The sequence below is a fragment of the Clarias gariepinus genome, chromosome 7 (genome assembly GCF_024256425.1).
Source record: "Clarias gariepinus isolate MV-2021 ecotype Netherlands chromosome 7, CGAR_prim_01v2, whole genome shotgun sequence".
Classification (NCBI taxonomy): Eukaryota; Metazoa; Chordata; class Actinopteri; order Siluriformes; family Clariidae; genus Clarias; species Clarias gariepinus.
This window is the reverse complement of record NC_071106.1, coordinates 25,366,745-25,389,205: the sequence shown is the minus strand read 5'-3', so window position 1 is coordinate 25,389,205 and position 22,461 is coordinate 25,366,745. Positions and strand designations below refer to the sequence as shown.

General features: G+C 41.2%; 1 protein-coding gene across 4 annotated transcripts in view; it reads left to right on the top strand.

Moving 5' to 3' along the window:
* rasgrf1 (Ras protein specific guanine nucleotide releasing factor 1) overlaps positions 1-22,461 on the top strand; it is a 560,812-nt gene that overhangs the window by 84,250 nt on the left and 454,101 nt on the right. For all 4 annotated transcript variants that reach the window (XM_053500654.1, XM_053500653.1, XM_053500656.1 and 1 more), the window contains exon 4: positions 20,499-20,591. In XM_053500654.1, coding sequence (XP_053356629.1) covers positions 20,499-20,591 — 93 coding nt within the window. The remainder of the gene's footprint in view (positions 1-20,498; positions 20,592-22,461) is intronic.

Genomic DNA, 22,461 nt, shown 5'->3' with positions numbered 1-22,461 from the left:
GCGGGCCCAGGAGCGCTGGCGATCAGACACAAAACACCTCAGGTAGCGCTCCAGCTGTTGGTTGGTCCGTTCCGTCTGACCGTTAGTCTGGGGATGGTAGCCAGATGACAGACTACTGGTGGAATTGATCAGACGGCAGAAGGCCTTCCAGAACCGGGCGGTGAACTGGGGCCCTCTGTCCGAGACGATGTCTTTGGGGAACCCATGCAGGCGGACTACGTGTTCCAGTATCAGCTCGGCGGTGTCCTTAGCTGATGGGAGTCCGGAGAGGGCCAGCAGGTGTACTGCCTTGGAGAACCGGTCAACTATCGTGAGGATGGTATTTTTCCCTTCGGAAACCGGCAGGCCCGTGATGAAGTCCAGGGCAATGTGTGTCCAGGGCCGTCGAGGAATGGGAAGTGGTTGCAGCTCTCCGGGTGTGGGTCGGTTTGGGTCCTTGGCCCTGGCACACACCGGGCACGCCTGAACGAACTCCTCTATGTCCTTCTTCATGGAGGGCCACCAGAACGCCCGTTTTATAAAGAGCAAGGTCCTTCGGTTCCCGGGGTGTCCGGCGACGGGCGAGTAGTGCCCCCATTGTAGGACCTCCGATCTTGAGGTTTGTGGCACGTAGAGTCGTCCAGGCGGCACACCTGCCGGTTCGGTCTCCGCAGCCTGAGCCTGGCGTACCCTCGTTTCCAAGTCCCAACGGAGGGGTGCAATTACACGTGACGGGGGTATGACAGGCACGGGGTCCGCCCGGGGGGCGTCCTCCTCTTGTTGTCGGGAAAGGGCGTCGGCCTTGGTGTTTTTGGACCCCGGGCGGTATGACAGATGGAAGTCGAATTGTTCAAAAAATAGTGCCCACCGTGCCTGCCGTGGGTTGAGTTGTTTGAGGTTTCTGATGGTGATGAGATTTTGGTGATCCGTCCAGACAATGAACGGCTCGCTGGCGCCCTGGAGCCAGTGACGCCATTCCTCCAAGGCCCACTTTATGCCCAACAGCTCGCGGTCCCCTACTCCGTATCGCTGCTGAGTGGGATTAAATTTCTTGGAGAAGAAGCCACAAGGATGTAGCTTCTGGTCTGGACCTCGCTGGGAGAGAACAGCACCGGCGCCCACATCCGACGCGTCCACCTCCACAACGAACGGTTGGTTGGCATCTGGGTGAAGCAGAATAGGGGCGGTGGTAAAACGGTGGCAGAGTTCTTTGAATGCAGAAATGGCGGCAGGAGTGAGGTGAAAAGGATGAGGTGAGGGCCTGGTCAGACTGGTCAGTGGTGCTGCAACTGTACTGTAGCCCCGGATAAAGCGACGGTAAAAGTTCGCAAACCCGAGGAACCGTTGAAGCTGTTTGAGAGTCTTGGGTAGGGGCCATGACGAACAGCTTCGAGTTTCTGCGGGTCCATGGCCACACCCTGGGGCGAGATAACAAAACCCAGGAACGTGGTGGAGTGCTGGTGAAAAGCACATTTTTCCAACTTGCAGTACAGTTGGTGAGCGAGCAATCTCTTGAGAACAGCCCGGACGTGCTGGATGTGTTCTTCAGTGGTGTGCGAGTATATGAGAATGTCGTCCAAGTAAACGAACACCCATCGGCCTAGCATGTCTCTCAGGACGTCATTGATGAATTGTTGAAAGGCCGAGGGTGCGTTACAGAGTCCAAATGGGATGACCAGGCTCTCATAATGTCCGGTGGGAGTGATGAAGGCCGTCTTCCACTCATCACCCTCTCTGATGCGCACCAAGTTGTAGGCGCTCCGGAGGTCCAACTTCGTGAACACGGTGGCACCAGAGAGGGCGTCCAGGGCTGAGTTGGTAAGCGGCAATGGGTGACGGTTTTTAATGGTGATCTTGTTTAGCCCCCGATAGTCGACGCATGGGCGAAGCTCGCCCCCTTTCTTCTTCACGAAGAAGAACCCCGCGGCTGCCGGCGACGAAGATGGCCGGATAGTCCCATTGCGAAGGGCGCTGGCGACATACTCCTCCATAGCCTGCGTCTCAGTGGCCGACAGCGAGTAGAGATGGCCGCGGGGAGGGACGGAACCTGGCTGAAGCTCTATCGCCAGGTCATAAGGGCGATGGGGTGGCAGATGGTTGGCTCTTCTCTTGCAAAAGGCTCCAGCCAGGTCACGATAGGGGGGAGGTATGGCGTTGATGTCGACGTCGGGGGCCTCGGACTCCGTGGAACACGTCCCAGCCTGAGCCCGTAGGCAAAGTTCAGTGCAGGTCGGTCCCCACTGGAGGATACGATTCTGATTCCAGGAAATGAGGGGGTCGTGCTGCAGCAGCCACGGGTAGCCGAGGATGATGGGAGGAGATGAGATGGAGGTGAGGTGAAGTTGGAGCTGTTCCTGGTGTTGATCGATTATGAAGGTGATGAGTTGGGTCTGGTGAGTGATGGGGCTGGATGAGAGGGGCCGACCGTCCACCGAAGTGATGTGAACCGGCTGGGATAACGCCTCGATCTTCATCCCCAATTCTTTGGCATAAGTTGAGTCAATGAAGTTACCAGCGGCACCGGAATCGATGAACGCAGTACTTCGAACTCGTTTGTGGCCAAATTGGAGAGTTACCTGGACCGTGAGACGTGAGATGGTGGCGTTGGTCGTGGTGGAGAGGTGGAGAAGGCCCGGTGAGTCTCTCCTCGTACTCACCGGGGCTGGGCGTTTCCCGGACGAAATGGACAGATCGCCCGGTGATGTGCCGCTGACCCACAATAGGCACATAACCCCTCTCTGTACCGTCGTTCGCGTTCCGCCACGGTCAGGGAGGCGCGTCCTAGTTGCATGGGTTCCCCGGCTCCGGTGTCAACCACGGCAGGAGGTGGAGATCCGACTGATCCAGTAGTTGGAGCGGTGAGAGCAGTAGGTGGTCGTGGTGCGGTGTAGGAGAAGGTGGGTGCAGGCGGCAGGGTCCTTGGGGCTGGCTTCGGGCGAGAGAGGATGCGCTGGTCAATACGAAGGGTGAGCTGGATCATTCCCTCCAGGGTGGCAGGAAGCTCTCGCCCGGCAAGCTCGTCTTTTATGCGCGGAGCCAGTCCCTCGTAGAAAGATGTCCGGAGCGCGGCATCTCCCCAGTCAGTCTGTACAGCGAGGGTCCGGAATTCAGCTGCGTACCGGCTCACGGACAATCCTCCCTGCCGCAGATGGTAGAGCTTGGTGTCGGTCTCCACCTCGCCCGCTGGGTGTTCGAAAGTGAGTCGGAGTTGGCGGGTGAACTCATTATATGAGTGCGCGGTGTCTGTATCCGCCCGGAGAACTGCCGTGGCCCACTCAGCTGCCTGCCCGGATAGCAACGAGACCAGAAGCGCGATGCGTAGCCGATCGGTGGAGTACCTGGTAAACTCAAACACCAGATCAAGCGCTGTTAAAAACACATTACACTTCCCGTCTGTGCCATCCCATTTATCCGGAAGTGCCAAAAATACATCGGAAGGAGGGGGGGTGGGTTGGTGCGGCGCCGCGGCCGCCGCGACGGGAGGCCCGCTAGCCGCGCGATCCACAGCCGCTCGGAGATCCGCATTCTCTTTCCGGAGCTCCGCGACCTCGCGGCGTAAGGCCGCGACTTCTTGGAGGCCCAGGCGCAGAGTAGCGATCTCCCCGGTTAGCTTGTTGATCAACTCGGCGTGCTGATCTACCACGTCGCAGAGGCGCGCATGATCCGCTGGGTTCACCGCGGATGGCTCAGTCATTCTGTCAAGAACTAACCTGAGGTGACCAGAAGACTTAGCTTTAGCGGTTAGCCCTTTGTAGCGTGAATGGTAAACCCAAACGCGGAAGAACACGAGTAGGCAGGATAATCACGCTCTTTAATCTAAGGACTCTCACGAATGGGGAGCAAGGGAAAGACACAATCTAACCCGCGTCCTATAAATGCACACTCAATCAGAAAGCAAGACCAATAAAGTGAGTACTCACGATTCGACGAACGATTCCGACGAGACATGGGCCAAAACTCAATGACTGAGCAAGATGCTATGGTTTGTTTACTCCTTTTATACTTCCTGGTTCGCGACCGCTTCACTTCCGGGTCCTAGTGCCGGTCGGGTTTCGAGTGTGCATGACAAGCGGCCCACCATTCCTCTTCAAAATCCTCTCCAAGCTCCCCCTCCCAGGCTCTTTTAATTTTATCAATAACACTGCCATCTAAAGATAATAATCGACCATAAATTCTTGAGATTTGTGACTTATGATGAGGGTTAAACTTCAAAAATTCTTCCCATTCTTGCATAGTGGGTAAAGAGGGGTAGCTAGGAAACAGAGTGGCAGCACAATGTCTAACCTGAAAGAACCTAAACAGATGGAAATCAGGCAGCCCCAGTTCTGAAGACAACTGCAGATAATTGCAAAAGGTACCTTCTTTATATAGGTCTTGAAAGCATCTAATACCTTTTCCATACCATTGCTTAAAAACAGGGTCATTAATAGATGGTGGAAACATGTGATTGTCCTGTAACGGCATTAATGTTGAGGCAGAGATAAATTTGAAGTGTCGCCTGAATTGACCCCAGATCCGAAGGGTGGATATGACTACCGGGCTATGTGTTAAGGAAGTAACGTTACAAGATAGGGGTGAAGTAAGCAATGCCAATAATGAGGTAGATATACATGAACTTGCCTCCAATCTGCACCACAGTGCACTGGATGGATTGAGCCAAAACATTAATTTATGAACATTTGCTGACCAGTAGTAAAACATAAAGTTGGGAAGAGCTAGCCCACCACTAAGCCGACATCTCTGAAGCAATGATCTCCGCACTCTGGGCACTTTACCACCCCACAGAAAGTGGCTAACAATCTGATCGATAGATTTAAAGAAGCGCTTAGGAAGAAATAAGGGAATGCACTGAAAAACAAAGAGAAATTTAGGTAAGATATTCATTTTAACTGCATTAATTCGACCAGTCAATGATAAATATAAATTTCTCCATCTCTGAAAGTCAGACTTAGTCTGCTCTAACAAAGGAGAAAATTGGCGGATAACAGAGAGGGCAGGGATCTGGTAATATTAATGCCAAGATACCTAAATCCTGTTTTACTTATTTTAACGGGAATGTCTGTCTGTAAGAGTCCCATAGCCAATGCATTAACAGGGAAGCATTCACTCTTCTGAAGATTCACGTTATACCCAGAAAATGATCCAAATTTTCGTATAATGGATAAAATATTTGGCAGACACAATATTGGATTAGAGATATATAATAGCAAATCATCAGCATAAAGTGACAATTTAATTTCAATACCCGCGCGGACCACACCCCGGAACAGAGATGACGACCTCAAAGCAATCGACAATGGTTCAATGGCCAATGCAAACAGCAACGGGGAAAGTGGGCACCCCTGCCTTGTTCCCCGTCTCAGATTAAAATAGCTGGATCTAACATTATTGGTGTGTATATTAGCCTGGGGAGAAGCATATAAAAGGCGTATCCAAGAGACGAAACCATTCCTAAACCCAAATTTTTGAAGCACTGCAAAAAGGTATTCCCACTCCACTCGGTCAAATGCTTTCTCAGCATCAAATGTAATCACAACCTCAGGTGTTACAGCAGAATGTTTAGAATGAATTACATTTAGAAGAGTGCGAACATTAAAATATAACTGTCTCCCTCTAATGAAACCCGTTTGTTCCTCAGATATGATCTTTGGAAGTATGTTTTCCAGGCGAAGAGCCAATACTTTGGCCAGAATCTTGGCATCTACATTTTGTAAAGACAGAGGTCTGTAGGAGCCACATGACTTGGGATCCTTATCCTTCTTTAAAAGCAGAATTATGGATGCTTGTGTTAGTGTCTCTGGTAGGAAACCTTTCTCTAAGGATTCCACATAAACATCCAAAAGTAATGGGACCAATTTACTTTGAAATTTCTTAAAAAACTCAACTGGAAAGCCATCAGGCCCAGGTGCTTTATTGCACTGCATCATTTTAATTGCTTGTTTAATTTCTTCCATATCCAAAGAGGCGTCAAGATCTGCAGCAGCAGCTGTATCTATTGAGGTGATATTTAAATCCTTTAAAAACAAAGTCAAATCATGGGAGTCCGATGAAGATTCAGATGAATATAAGATGGAATAGTAAGATTTAAATACAGCATTGATACCTTCTGGATCAGATATCAAATTACCTGATGAGTCCTGAATCTGTGGAATCAAGCGACTACCTGCCTGACGTCTTAACTGATGTGCCAAGAGCCGACTAGCTTTATCACCATATTCATAATAAGAACTACGAGTATGCAACAGAAGCCGTTCAGCATCAGTTGTTAAAATAATATCAAGTTCAGCCTGCAGATCCAGACGCTGTTTAAACTGGACTTGTGAAGGGAAGCTAGCCAACTGTTGGTCAAGGTGGAAAATAGCAGAAGTAAGCTCACGTATCCTTGCAGTGCGATGTCTATTTAAATTTGCAGAGTAAGAAATAATCTGCCCTCGGAGGTATGCCTTAAGTGTCTCCCACAGTAAGGAACAAGAAACTGTGCCATCCTGGTTTGTAGCCATAAAATCATCAATTGATGTTGTAATGAAATCTATAAATTTTTCATTAGACAAAAGTAGAGAATTAAACCTCCACGATGAAGAATATGGAGGTTGTACAGATAACTGCATATCAATGCTGAGAGGAGCATGATCCGAAATAACAATAGCGTGGTATGAAACTGATGTTACTTTAGAAAGTAATAGGCTATCTATAAAAAAAAATAATCAATGCGGGAATATGGCTGATGAACTTGGGAAAAAAAGGAGAATGCCTTAGCTTGAGGATTATAAAATCTCCAAGGGTCAACACATCCATTGCTGGACATAAACTCTGCAACTGACCTCGACATCGATGACAAAGTCCTTACCTGAGAGCCAGAGCGGTCTATAACCGGATCCATTACACAATTCAGATCCCCAGCGAATATCAATGAGTGGCTATTCAGTGAGGGTAGAATCCCAAATAACCTATTCATAAAGTCAGGATCATCAAAGTTTGGTGCATGGACATTAACAAGAAGCACAGGTTTCCGCAACAGTGAGCCAACAACGATCAAGTATCTTCCATTTTTGGCAGCTATTACCTTATTACAAATAAACTGAACCCTCTTGTTAACTAGTATTGCAACCCCTCTAGCTCTGGAATTGAAATTTGAGTGAAAGACTTCACTGACCCAGGGGCATTTTAATTTAATCTGATCCTGACTTCCTAAGTGTGTCTCCTGCAAAAAAACTATATCAGCATTTAGCCTCCTTAAATGCGAAAAGATCTTTAATCTTTTAATGGGATTTCCCATGCCTTTAACATTCCACGTTAAAAATCTAATTGTGGAGTAGACTGGATTAGGCAAAGAACCAGAAAAATTAGCCATTAACTCTACTAATCCACTGGGGAAAAAATTCAAAGATGTATTCATACCTCCTGTAAAACAAAGCAAAAACAAAACACCCAAAAAACAAGCAAACAAAAAAAACCCAAGAAACCAAAACACCATCCCCCTGCAAACAATCCCACCCATAAGCACAACCAATATTCACATCCCTAGTTGATGTGAAACTATGTGCAGACTCCAATTGGAGCCAACCCATTCTCCTCACTCTCACGATTAGTAACCAAAGAAAAGATGGAACCCTGCAGATTGTCCCAATCATTACTAATAACAAAAATGCACAGTATCTCAATCATTGCAACATTAAGCCCATTTTAATCCAGCTTATCCACCAACATTATATATACATTTATTTCAATCAAGTAACCGTGACAAAGACTAATATCTTATTATGCAACACAATACTTTTAAAGTATAGTATCAAGAAACTACTTCACCCTACTCACACTCTCGGATACTCATGAAACATCTGGTTATGTACGTTGAGATAGTAAAGTACTGACATATTCTTTAGCCAAGTCTGGTGAGTTAAACTGTTTCTCCACTCCATCGTAAGTAACACGCAGCTTGGCTGGATGAAGAAATCCAAATTTCACCCCCGGAATCTTCCGCAGCTGCTGACGGACATCATTAAAGGCAGATCGAGCATGAACAGTTTTTACAGTGAGATCTGGAAAGATGATAATTTTCATATCGCCAACTTTAAACTGCCTCACCTCCCGCGCACGCTGCAGAACCGCAGTACAGTCTGAGTGGTAATGTAACCTTGCCACAACAGCTCGTGGACGCTCCCCCGGCTTGGGCTTGGGCTGCAGCGTGCGATGTGACCTGTCAACCATAATGTCCCTGTCAGTATTAAGGACTTTCTTGAGCAATTCCGAGATAGCAAGGGTGGTACAGGGATTGTCTTCTGGAATTCCTATAATCCTTATGTTATTGCGTCGAGATCTGGCTTCCAGGTCTTCACACTTATCTTCCAATTTTGCCACAGTGGCCATGAGAGAGTCCACCTTGTCCTCCAGCACGGTGATGTCATCAGAACAGGTAGAGAGTGACTGTTCCATATCCTTCACTGTACTTTTCAGTGCAAGCATGTCCGTTTGAACCGAAACAAGACTATTCGAAAACTCCGCTTTCACAGCCTGAAGTTCACTTTTAATAGTCGATAAATCGTCACCTAGCATGGACCGTAGCTCCGAACGAAATATTTCTGCCAGTTCGTTACGTAGTGATGACAGTATTTCAACTTTTAGACGCTGAGTGTCGTCTGAAGTCATCTCGAGTCCGGTCTGCTCCTCGGCGCTAGCTGTGTCACTCTCCGCCATGGATGAACTAGCAGTAGCAGGCCGCTGTTGCGTTGTCTGTTCGTTACTGAGTTTATTGGCTCTAGTTTTCATTTTAACTTATTCAAATTAAAGAAAAGTAAACCGGGCCAACTAAACTTTATTACAGATACTCGGTAATATAAAAAAACTGTGCTTTAATATCGATTTTTAGTGAAATTCTGCAGGACCCTCCGTAAACACGCACTACTCCATATAACGCCTAACCGGAAGTCCTCTTTATAAGTACTTTTAAGTGTAATTCACACATTTACTGAATATATTATGTTTTATGTGTATACAGCAGAGGTGTGGACTCGAGTCATGTGACTTGGACTCGAGTCAGACTCGAGTCATGAATTTGATGACTTTAGACTCGACTTGACAAAATATAAAAAGACTTGCAACTCGACTTGGACTTTAACATAAATAACTCGGACTTTCACTTGGACTTGCGTCTATTGACTTGTAAAGACTTGCTACTTCCCATAAAAAGCCCAAAGATAAAAAGTATGTTAACACGGTCCGCTCTATCTCTGTTTATGTGTCTGTGCGCGTGTGTGTGACAGAGTGCATGCGCGCATTCGGCACGACATCCAATCAAAGTACCGTAGATTCTTTTGATTCGACAGTATCCAACGTGACAACAACGTGAACGCGCCAGTTCGCGAAATAATACCAAAGGTAGTTTCGTTTGGCTATAAAAAATTGGCTATATGCGCGGACCACTGAGCTTCTACGGAACGCAGTAAAGGCCAAAAAGGAAATTGTTAGCGTTTTTTAATCCCCTGACGAACTCTAGCCATCAGGATACGTTTCCCTTGTTATCTTGGACATATTTAGAATAATGAACCTCGGCTGAGTCACATGTAGGCATTAACCATGTCAGTACATGCGTTGTATTGTTTATATTTAATCACTGGTATACACTACCCAGGATTTGCTGATTTCTTTCATATGCAGTTTGGGTTTATTCAAATAATGTGACCTAGTGAATTGACATCACGCGGATAAAATGCTAATTATCTCGCATAATAATAATAATACTTATTATTATTAATATTATAATATATAATATTTAATTATAATATAATAATAATATTATTATTAATTTATATATAATAATTATTATTATTACTATTATTATTATTAATGTCTTGAGACTGTATCTGACGGGTCTCTATTTTGGCATTATGGTTTTGCTGAAAAGGCATATTTAATATGAAATATCAGACAAAATACTGACATGTTTACAGCCTACAAGTGACTCAGCCGAGGTTCATCATTCTAAATATGTCCAAGATAACAAGGGAAACACAACCTGTTGGCTGGAGTTCGTCAGGGATTAAAAAACACTAACTGTGCTTTTTATTCTTTACCGCGCTCTGTAGAATCTCAGTGGTCCGCGCATAACCCTTCGCGGGCGAGCCTTCTCCTAAATGCGCGTTCCCTGTGCCCTTTACACGGGGTTGGGGCTAAAAAAAAACGTATCCTGATGGGGGAACCAACTTCGACACAGCACCGGATTGTTTGTATACGTAGGTAGCCTACGTGAGTGTATCACACAAGGTAGGGAGCAAAGCTCTTTAATGTTATGTGAAGAAAACAACGTTATTGTTTGTATGAAGTAGCCTACTTCATTAAGATTATGTGCTACCATTTGTATTTTTATGTATCTGAGCAATGTTCTTTCATAAAAAAAGGTTTGTCAATAAATACAGATCTTACAACCATACATAATCTGTATACAATTTATTTTTCTGCTAAAAAGACTTGAAAGACTCGAAAGTCAAACCGTAGGGCTTTGGACTTGACTTGAGACTTGCTGCCTTTGACTTGGGACTTGACTCGGGACTTGCCTATCTTGACTCGGGACTTGACTCAGGACTTGAGGGCAATGAATTGAGACTTACTTGTGACTTGCCAAACAATGACTTTGTCCCACCTCTGGTATACAGTATGTGTTTGTATGTGAATATATTATATAAGTATGTGTTTGTGCGCGCGTCTCATATGTGACATTCATATAAAATGCAATTACGCATAAACTGTTCAGAACGGGCCGGGTCGTGATACCGCGACACTCCGTGTGATCGTTCGGTCACACCAGTAAAAGGTGTCAGGACCAAAGACAAAGCGCACTGAAGAAGACACAGGCAAAGCCCAAGCCAAATGCAAATTGACCTAGCGAATGCTTTAGTAACGGGCTCTAAAAAACAATGGATTATTACAGAACGTGTGAGTTGACGCCCATGCACCGATCACAAACCATTAAAATGTTGGACTTAAATTGAAATGACACACACACACACACACACACATATATATATATATATATATATATATATATATATATATATATATGTATATATATTAGTGCTGTCAAAATTAGTGCGTTAACGCATGCGATTAATTTGAAATATTTAATGCATTAAAAAAAATTAACGCAATTAACGCGGTTGCAGTTTTTTTTATTTCCTGTTGTGGCCGACGTGTGTTCAACGTGCAAAGAAGTATGGATAAGACCAAGGAAGGACTTTTAGACGGAAGGTTTCAGTATAAAACTCTGCCGGATGGTTCTGTGGATAAAACAAAAGTAATCTGTACATTTTGCAAAGCCAAATTTAAATACCAGAGAAGTAATTCGTCTTTGACATATCACTTAAAAGCAAAACACCCCACCGAAACAATCTCTACAGGGCCTCGCCAATGTAAATTGCATTGATTGTTTTGAAATTCAAATGACACAAATGGCACATACCTGTGTTTTTATTTCTGTAATAAATATGGCTTTCAAGCCAACAGTTAATTTGGAGAATATTGATGGTTTATTGCAGGTATGTTGTTTACATGAGAAAATCTGTGTTACAAGTTAAACAAAAATTCCAATAAACAATCATATTTGAATTTAAATAGTTTCATTGTCTTTACATTAATTATTTACATTTAAATATCCAAAAAGTTTCAGTCTTTTAATTGTGATTAATCGCGATTAATTGCAAAAAAAAATTGTGCGATTAATTAGTTAATTTTTTTAATCGATTGACAGCACTAATATATATATATGTATATATATATGTATATGTATATATATATGTATATATATGTATATATATATATATATATATATATATATAATATTTTATATTTATTTCATGTATATTTAAATATATATATAATAAAACAAAAACATTAAAATGTTGGACTTAATTTGAAATGACCACACACACACACACATTATATAATAATCATATATTTGTGTCTAAGTACATTTTTACATTTCTTAAATCCTCGAGGTAAACATTTGTGGTATTTAATAGCATTCACTGGTTATCAAGTTGATTTACAGGTCAATCTGCATTTGGAAATTATTCAAAATTACCAAAATCAAACATATCGAAGTACTGTAAGTAAGTAGGCATATAATAATAAATAATATTTAAATTAAATAATTAGTGTTCATTCTACAGTATAATTTGTTCATATTTACCTCATGGCAGGCGAAACACCAGTGAGCCACCAGTGCATATATATATATATATATATATATATATATATATATATATATATATATTAGTGCTGTCAATCGATTAAAAAAAATTAACTAATTAATCGCACAATTTTTTGCAATTAATCGCGATTAATCACAATTAAAAGACTGAAACTTTTTGGATATGTAAATGTAAATAATTAATGTAAACTCAAGACAATAAAACTATTTAAATTCAAATATGATTGTTTATTGGAATTTTTGTTTAACTTCTCATTTTTTTCTCATGTAAACAACATACCTGCAATAAATCATCAATATTCTCCAAATTAACTGTATTCAATTTCAATTCCAATTTACAGAAATAAAAACACAGGTATGTGCCATTTGTGTCATTTGAATTTCAAAACAATCAATGCAATTTACATTGGCGAGGCCCTGTAGAGATTGTTTCGGTGGGGTGTTTTGCTTTTAAGTGATATGTCAAAGACGAATTACTTCTGTGGTATTTAAATTCGGCTTTGCAAAATGTACAGATTACTTTTGTAAAAATTGCAACCGCGTTAATTGCGTTAAATTTTTTTAATGCGTTAAATATTTCAAATTAATCGCATGCGTTAACGCACTAATTTTGACAGCACTAATATATATATATATATATATATATACACACAGGGGTGTGAAAAACTATTTGCCCCCTTCCTGATTTCTTATTCTTTTGCATGTTTGTCACACAAAATGTTTCTGATCATCAAACACATTTAACTATTAGTCAAAGATAACACAAGTAAACACAAAATGCAGTTTTTAAATGATGGTTTTTATTATTTAGGGAGAAAAAAAATCCAAACCTACATGGCCCTGTGTGAAAAAGTAATTGCCCTCTGAACCTAATAACTGGTGGGGCACACTTAGCAGCAATAAATGCAATCAAGCGTTTGCAATAACTTGCAACGAGTCTTTTACAGCGCTCTGGAGGAATTTTGGCCCACTCATCTTTGCCGAAATTGTTGTAAATCATCTTTGAAGGTTTTCTAGCATGAACTGCCTTTTTAAGGTCATTCTTCAGCCATTCAGAGGTGGATTTACTGGTGTGTTTTGGGTCATTGTCCTGCTGCAGCACCCAAGATCGCTTCAGCTTGAGTTAACGAACAGATGGCCGGACATTCTCCTTCAGGATTTTTTGGTAGACAGTAGAATTCATGGTTCCATCTATCACAGCAAGCCTTCCAGGTCCTGAAGCAGCAAAACAACCCCAGACCATCACACTACCACCACCATATTTTACTGTTGGTATGATGTTCTTTTTCTGAAATGCTGTGTTACTTTTGCCGTTATCGATTAGTTGGGCTGGTCACGTCATTGAGGCGCGCGACCACAAGATGCACAAATACACACAGATACACAGCCGCTTGCGCAATGGAGGTTACAGGAGCGTCTGCAGAAAAAAGCGCGCGCCCCGAGTCCTCCAAGGTATGATAGCAATTTACATTAAACGCCTCTAAGAAGACGGTAACCTGCACGCTATGCAAGACCGAGCTTTCATGGCATGTCATGCACGAACACTTAAAGAGAAAACATGTTGGTGTTACGGATGGCGAAACGTCAGCAGGGTCGGTAAAAACTGTATCTCTCCATCGTGTAAAAGTTGTATAGTTTAAGTGCTTTTGTTTAAACTGTTTGCTAACTTCGGGACAGTCGCGCTAGATCTGTTCACGCGCTACTCGCTAGCATCACATTGTGCAATCACCTCATGAGCAATAGTGATAAGTTAAATGGCGCTACTTTAGATTATCTTTAATTACACGGTGCAAATAACAGTAGAATATTACATTTAGTGATTGTTGTGGTTTTCAGCGAACGCAAATAACAGTATCTTTGTGACCATTAGCTTTTTGCATTTCTACAGTTTTTTTTATAGTCCACTACAAAGTTAACTTGTAATTTACTGTGGTTTTACTTATGCATACATCATTTTATTATACAAAATTACATTATTTTAGCTGTTTATATCTTATTAACTGAATATATCAGTGTATTTTTTAAACTATAAATAAATTAAACTATAAATCATTTTTAAATATATATATACTGTGTGTGTATGTATGTATGTATGTATGTATATATATATATATATATATATATATATATATATATATATATATAAACTGTATATATTATATACTACATTTCATTTAAGGTTTAAAATGTCAAAATTAAAGATTATTAAACTCTATATGTGGCTTTTGCGTTTATTTTTATACATAAATAATACCCTGATTTCTGTTTTTTTAAATAGTTATAAGCAAAATATCAAATTTAAGAAGCGGTTAGGTTTTATCCGATTAATCGATTAATCGAAAACATATTCGCCCAACTAATCGATTATCAAAATAATCGTTAGTTGCAGCCCTAATAAAATTCTTAAATCATCGTATGGTGTCTATACTATAATTTGGTCATGTTCACCAATAGGGTAAACATTGGTGGCATTTTAATACAAATCCAACATTTTACTGGTTAGTGATTGAACGAAATAACTGTAGGCATTTTCAGTTCCTACAGATATTTGTAGCAACAGACATAAATAGCAATAGACATAAATCAAATAAATAGAGTTACTGCATTGTTTCCAGTCATCCTTAATTTACATTTTTCTCCCAATTATATGTTCACAAATACTTTGACGACATACACTTATTAATTTATCCACATACGCTTATCAAGTATCAAGAATGTGCATTTCATATGAATGTCCATGAATTTCAAATATGAGACGCGCGCACATAAAAACAATATTATTAGAATATTGACTACCATAATAATTACTAGCATGAGTTAATGCTGCTACTGATTTTATTTCATTCTGGAGACTAAAACAAAAAACTAAAAAACCAAAGATGTCAAGTAATGGATGAAATAATAATTCAATGCGTGACACAAACAGCTAAAAACATGCTTATTATTATTCTAAAAAGCCCGAAGCACTTTGTGAATATTTACTTAATATGATCAAAGTATATATACATACATACATATATTTTATATTTTGTTCATTCATGATGGCGACACATTTTTACGTTTTAAATAAGATATTCACAACATTCGCATAGTTTACACTATCAGATCGCCTACTATCAGGAAATTAAATTAATTTCAAGACCATTTAAACCAAGGCATTGCCATGTCTTTCATTGTTTTGTCCCTGAGACATTACAAAAACTACTGTAAGAAACTTTAAAAGCACGAATTTGGGCATCTCATTTCATCATTGTAAAAATACTATGAAGCACATATACACACATTCATCATAAAAGATCTATTGTAAAACAAAAGTAAATTCATGTTTGCTTCAGCATTGGAGACAATATTGTTTTAGGCTACAGTGGTTAATCAATCGGAATGTAGGTCCTACCGTCGCCGTGCTCGGCGGTACCGTTTGGCTTTGTGCGTTTGCTGGCTTTTACCATTGACTGGCGCTATATAACTACAGACTGACGCCTCATGCCTTAGTTCATTCTCTGCTGGATTAATGAGACACAGAGTTTTAGAACAGCACGTAGTAGCGGATAAAATCAAGTAAAACATTGTAGTTAAACAAATTTATAATCACAGAACTAAAATGACGATACAAATGTAGAATTTAAATTAAATTAAATCTTATTAGGATCAAATTTAAACCAAATAAATGTTAACATAGTGAGCCTTTAAATTTTATCACGTGTAATTAGAAAAGACGTAGGGTTTTGTGTCGTCTTATATCTTGTGTTCTTTAAATTTATAGTAGATTTATTAACTAAAATAAATGACCATAAAAATTATAACATTGTCAGGACGTTCTACTGCGTTAGCTGATGTTGGTCATTCAGCCCCGCTTGTGTTTTTGCGTTATTATAAGAATGAAATGCAGTAGACTGTTATGATCTGTAACGGATTCGACCCATGTTGCACGGGCGGCACCATAAAGCACGGACACGAGGCGAGGTCTTACGGGAAAAGGGTCATTTATTTAGGTAAAATGGGGAATAAAAGTGTTGAAGGAGGGAGAATGGAAAGAATGGGATAACGGTTGTGCATGTGCAGTTCCGGGGGCTGTGCCACACTGGCATGCGGGCACACAGCTGATGCTAAGTGTTGGTGCACGGAGTGGCAGAACTGAGCACGCGGAGGCAGCGCTCCTGCACGCTCCCTCGTGACGCCGCTTCTCCCGCTGTCGATGGCCGGCGCGAGTTCTCGCTGACGCAAAAACCTAACCACACTTTTCCTCTTCGGCAGCGGGGCTGCGAGGGCGGGCACGGTGCGGGAGTGAAGATGCCGCTCGCGCTGTCCTCAGCGCGGAGATCAAAGGGCGGAATTCTAGTGTCCTTGTTTAAAGCGCCTGGGCCGCGTCACATCTCCCCACTGACATGCTTTTTTTTTTTTTTATATATATATTCTCCATTACATCACGTACTTCCCAGACCTCAGACAAACCTCCGCGCCTTGCTTTTATAATGCGGAGCAAGCCCGAGATCATATTAACGTTAATTATCGCCAGCCGGCACAAATAGGCGGCTCCGTCCAATTGCTGCCTATTCAGGGAGCCTACGGAGTGAGGGAGTAGTTATAGTAGATTTGGGCGTACACCCATCACACGCGCACGCCGTGGCAGATCATAATAATTGTTCTAAACTTGTATTTCATAAGGTTTTCCGAGCGGTGGTACAGCGCAACGGGGGTCATTATTTACTATTAAACATTAAACGAATTTACAAAACTTAATGCGTGCGATTAAGCGCTGATTCTATGTAGGAAAGTAAAGAAGAGGATCCTGATGCTCAACATTCCGGAGACCAAACCCCATTTAAATTAAATTAACAAATATTGCATGTAAATAACAATAGCCCACGTTTAAAAAAGCATTTTTATTTAGATTATAAAAAAAATAATCCTGCATCTATTTAAGGTGTTCCAGCTACCACTGTTCTAAAATTCAAATTAAATCAAATCTTATTAGGATCAAATTTAAGCACAATAAATGTTAACACAGTGAGCCTTTTGATTTTATCACTTGTAATTAGAAAAAAAGCGTGTATGGATTTTTGTCATCTTATTTCTTGTGTTCTTTAAATTTATAGTAGATTTATTAACTGAAATAAATTACCATAAAATTAAAACAGTGTTAGGACGTTCTACTGCGTCAGCAGATGTCGGTCTTTCAGCCCCGCTTGTGTTTTTGCGTTATTATAAGAATGAAATGCAGTAGACTGTTATGATTTGTAACAGGTTCGACCCATGTTACTCAAACAACTCAGTTCAGGTGTAAGTAAACGGATAGAAAGTTAATGTCTGTGCTGGGGGAGGGAGGTGCTAATGATTTGGTCGGCTCTGTGTGTGTTTGTGAGAGAGAGGGGGTGTCGCGGTCGTTTTCAGTGAAACAAAGGCTCAGCTGAAAAATGTTAGGCACATCAGTCACTTAACCCCCAATAAAAGGTATTTGAGTGTTATGATAGTTGTAATATAACAGATGCGCACTGAATACTAAACCTAAACCAGGCACGGAGATTATTGAACCAAGATAGCCCCCATACCCGTTTAAAAAAATAAAAAAAAAGAATATTATTGTGTATAGACTGATTAAAAACAATGCAATTTATGCTATCATAAGGAAAATAACAAGTTCTTCCATTCCAATGATTAAAAAAGGTAACAATGTCAACTTTAGAATCTAGAATCCAGGAGATTAAAATTACACAAATTGAAATCACTGAAAGTCAGCCTCAGATTCAAGAGGTTTTTAAAGTGGGGAGAAGTGCATTTCAGTTCCTCTGAATGTATAGGTGAGAACAGCCGATTCACACCTGGGGAGGGTAAATAATTTGTATTTGAATGTTGTCTGGCATTGTAAAGCACTATAGTGACACTAAAAGAACAACCCAGGATTAATAGGAATTCTTATACTGCATAAACATTATTTAGCACAAAAAAATTCCTCGCGCTCGGGAAAACTATGCGTGCGGTTGAGCGCTGGTTAGACTATAGGAAATTAAATCGGAGGGTTTTTATTTAGACTATTAAAAAAATAACCTGCGTCTATTTTTAGGCGTGCCAGCTGCCACTTTTTAGTTAGAAGTTTTCAATACAAATCTTATAATGCCCACATGACATGACAGAATAAGGCACGGCTGGTGATGATTGGGGTTTGTTGGGTTACAGTGGATTTTACTACACGGTGTGAGTGCAATGGCCATCCGTCTGCTCGCGCTGACTCTGCTCTCCGCGGATGGCCGGACCGGCCCCTCCCACCTCTCGCTCCTTTGAAGTCCCGGGGCGCGTTCTATTTGCCCTGCTTGCATGCCGCACTTCCGCGTTGTTGCACGCGCGCTGCATACACAGCGCGTAGTAAAATCCACTGTAGCCCAACAAACCCCGAGTATTTTATAGCGCGGGGTGCAAGCCCGGGCAACGATAGCAACGATAGCTCACCAGTCATGTGTAATTCTGCGGTCCCGCTGCTTCGCATGTCTGAAGGGGAGGCCGCCTAACTAGTGAGCGAGGAGCGATATTGATTTGGGCGCATGCCGTGACAGGCTGAAAAAACTGTGTGAGATTAATGTGCAAAAACTATATAATAAATCTATATAAGACTACATGCCTTTATAAGACTCAACTTTTATTTAAGCGCACTCACAATAACGAAAAAACGTTGTGATTTTGTAAGTGTTGTAAGCTGCGCTGGTCTGTATTGTTTTTGGTGAACTTGAGCGCGTCAGAAAATGAACGCAAACGTTTTTTTAAATGGTCAGAGTCAGTCTGCTTGCTGTTTTCCCGACGTGTTTATAATCATTAGTCTACTTCTGCCGGTGCGCTCTGGAAAACGTCATGCATGCGGCTGAGCGCTGATTAAAACTATGGAGTAAATTAAAGAGGAGAATCACGATGCCGAGTCGAAGTCCTGAGCCCAAACCTGATTTAAATTAAATTAACAAATATTATAAGTAAAAAAACAATAGCCCATGTTTAGAAACCGTTTATAAATTCTTTCTGACATGAGTTGGCCCGGTGTTATGCGCAGAGCGCCGGGAGATTTCCTGAAGCTCTGAAATCACTGGGCATGTTTTCTAAATAGCCGCTATCTTTAATAACTGATGGAGGTTTTGAGCTGTATACACACGCATTCCTGCCTAAACAACTCTAAAAACTACACCTGTAACACAATAAACAGTAATATTTCAAACATTCTGCAGGCTGATATTTGGAGAAAGGAAAGAATAATGAATAAACCAGTTGTTGGGTCAAAATAACCCAACCAGGTGTTCATTTGTGAACTACATCTCATATGAGCCAACATGAGCAACCCAACAATGTGTTTAAAGTACCTGAAATAATCCAGAACTTAAATAACAATAAACCGATACAGAGATACGCTGTATAACGGTCACTGTTGTATTTACGGCAACGAGCGAAAATGTCACTTTGCGCCACCTGGCGGCCATTTTACGAATTACATTGAAATGCAACTGATTTATTTTGGCCGCTGACGTTTTTACGCGGCGGTGAGCGCGACGGTAATAACCATTCCAATTGATCAACTACTGTAACTAATTACACACAATTTTCCGTCGTACTTGGTCTGGCTTTTAAATAAAGTCCTTTCATGCGCCATCTGGCGGATATTTAGTGAAGGACAACACATTTATTTAAATTCCCAAATGTTGCTTACGGCAAATCACAGCACGCCGCGCGCTAAATTGCAGCATCTCGCGGGAAAACACGCAGTCTTAATGGCCACATCTGTAGGTAAGCATTGCCTTCTCTCCTAAAATTAAAAAGACACATTATTGGATTTATTAAAGCTACATGTGTGATCAGGTCATTGCCCTTTTCAATCAGATGAGAAAAAGGATGGATTTTGTTTTTAAGCCACAAGACAAGACAAGACAAGGCAAGACAGCAATTTGTGTGTGCTGCTAAAATGCTACTGGCAACTATAAAGATGGAATGTTTCTTGCATTTTACTTACATGCATAAGTTGATATTGTAAATAAATTAACACCTTTATGCCAACTTAAACGTGTATTTTTGCCTAACTGATTATCTGCTAAGTGCTAACAAAATGATATGAATTTCAATCAGGCTATATAGTTATTATTTTTCTCTTTTTAAAAAAGAAGTGGAAGTGCATAATTCCAGTGTGCTAATGTAGTGTTACATAGATGAATATAATGCTTGTTTCTAAATAACATATAAACCAATCAGCCATAACATTAACACATTCAATTAGTTCAATTAACTATTTAAAAGGAGTTAGCCATTTATAAGGTGTGTTTGAGTAACTATAATTTATTTACTTTGGTAGATTGCTGGACTGCTTAAAGACAATGAAAAGATCCAGTCTATCCCTGCCTCTGCTCCCAGTGAAGATGACTCTGAAATCAAGAAAATCAAGAAGGTAAGGAATATTTACAAATAGGGTTTTTGACATAAGACACACCTATAGATTAACAATTATAACACTCAAAATGGCATATTTTATTATCTATATATTATATGATAATTATACAGAATGAGATATTTAAAATGTTATATTATTTTTTAAGTTAAAAAGTAGAATTTTAACAACTGAGAAATCTGTGAAATTTTGATGGGCCCCAAATAACTACCAAGAGTGGTGAGAATTACCTGGATACTTCCCCCTGCATTGGCATACAAATGCTAAACTGTAAACAAAGTTACAATGTTAAAATGTGGCATGGTCTTTGGTATGGCCATTATTTAATTATTTGATTCAACCAATAATAAAAATACACTTATTAAATTATTTTTCCAGCAGCATAGTCAAGAGGTTGTAGAACAGTAGGGCAGGAAAATAATTTATCTCAATGACCATGACTAAGATAATTTCTACAAGGAATCATAATAATTAAACTTATACTGGGAAATACGATACTAATGGATAAAACAATAATTCATTACAATAAGTACATAATGTAAAAGTCATATGCTTGGTTTAAACAAAAAAAGAAAAAAAAAAGGAGTTGCATTCACACACAGATACATGCACTTACTACAGCTTGAGAGAAGAAAATGAGTTAAATTACATGAGCTGAGCTATAAATTCATAAACTTTAAAACAGACCAAAGCAGCAATTAAGAGAGATGGAAAAATGTTTTTTTAATCAAAAAAAGTTTGCAGCTTTGAGTAGGTTTCCTTGTTGTCTAGGTGTGTGAGGGAGATGGACTATAGGGGATGTGGTGTCGCCCTTATCGTTATGACAAGATGCAAACTGCAACAGTTCCAGTGAGGGGGGAAGCAGTGTCATGAGGAGCCATTCGAAGCACTTCATGATGACTGGTGTGAGTGCAACAGGACAGTAGTCATTGAAACAAGACACAAAAGACTTCTTCGGCACAAGGATAATGGTGGTGGCGTAGAAGCACGTCGAAACGACGACGCAGTTCAGAGAGAGGTTGAAGATGTTGGTGAGAGCATCTGCCAGCTGTTTAGCACATTTTCTGAGCACTATATTATAGATATTGTCTGGTGCAGCAACTTTACAGTACGTGGGTTGCCTCTGCCTCCCTCACATCAGCCGTGTTGAGATATAACACCTGGTTGTTGGTAGGGGTGGTTTTCCTCACTGTCTCGTCGTTCTGCGCTTCGAACAAGGTGTAGAAGCTGTTCAGCAAATCTGCAAGGTAGCCGTCACTGTCACTAGCAGGAGATATCCTGTAGTTGGTGATAGTTTGTATGCCCTGCCACATGCGTGTATGTCACCGCTGTCTCCGAAGTGGCTGTGGTTTCTTCGCATGTGTGCGCTTAGCCTCTATGATGGACTTGGACAGCCCTTGCTGTTCTTGGGGCCACCTTGTACCCCGCTCTGAAGGCAGAGTCTCAGGTCTACAGAAGTGCGCGCATCTTTAATTCACAGTTTCTGGATGGGGCGTGAGATTATGTTCCTGAAGACAGTGACTTAACACTAGAAGCGCCGAGCAGCGGTCATTTGACCGCAAGGGGGTAAAAAAATATATATATATACTTCACACTCGATCAAATTCCAGAACCCTCCTTTCATGACTTTTCCTAGTTCTGTGAGCTTAATCACCCTGTATGCTTACATTTTAAAAATCGCACCAGTAAAAGCCAGTATAAAGCTTTTTTGCTCTTATTTACGTGAAATCGCTGACAGCTGCGCGCCGTTCGAGGCGCTTCCTGCCGTTTCCAACCTGTAATTCTCATTTCTCTGAGCAGATGGCGCAAGGGATCGCGCATACTATTTATGCGTCATTCAGTGCGTATATGTAATTGTCTCAGGTTTCAT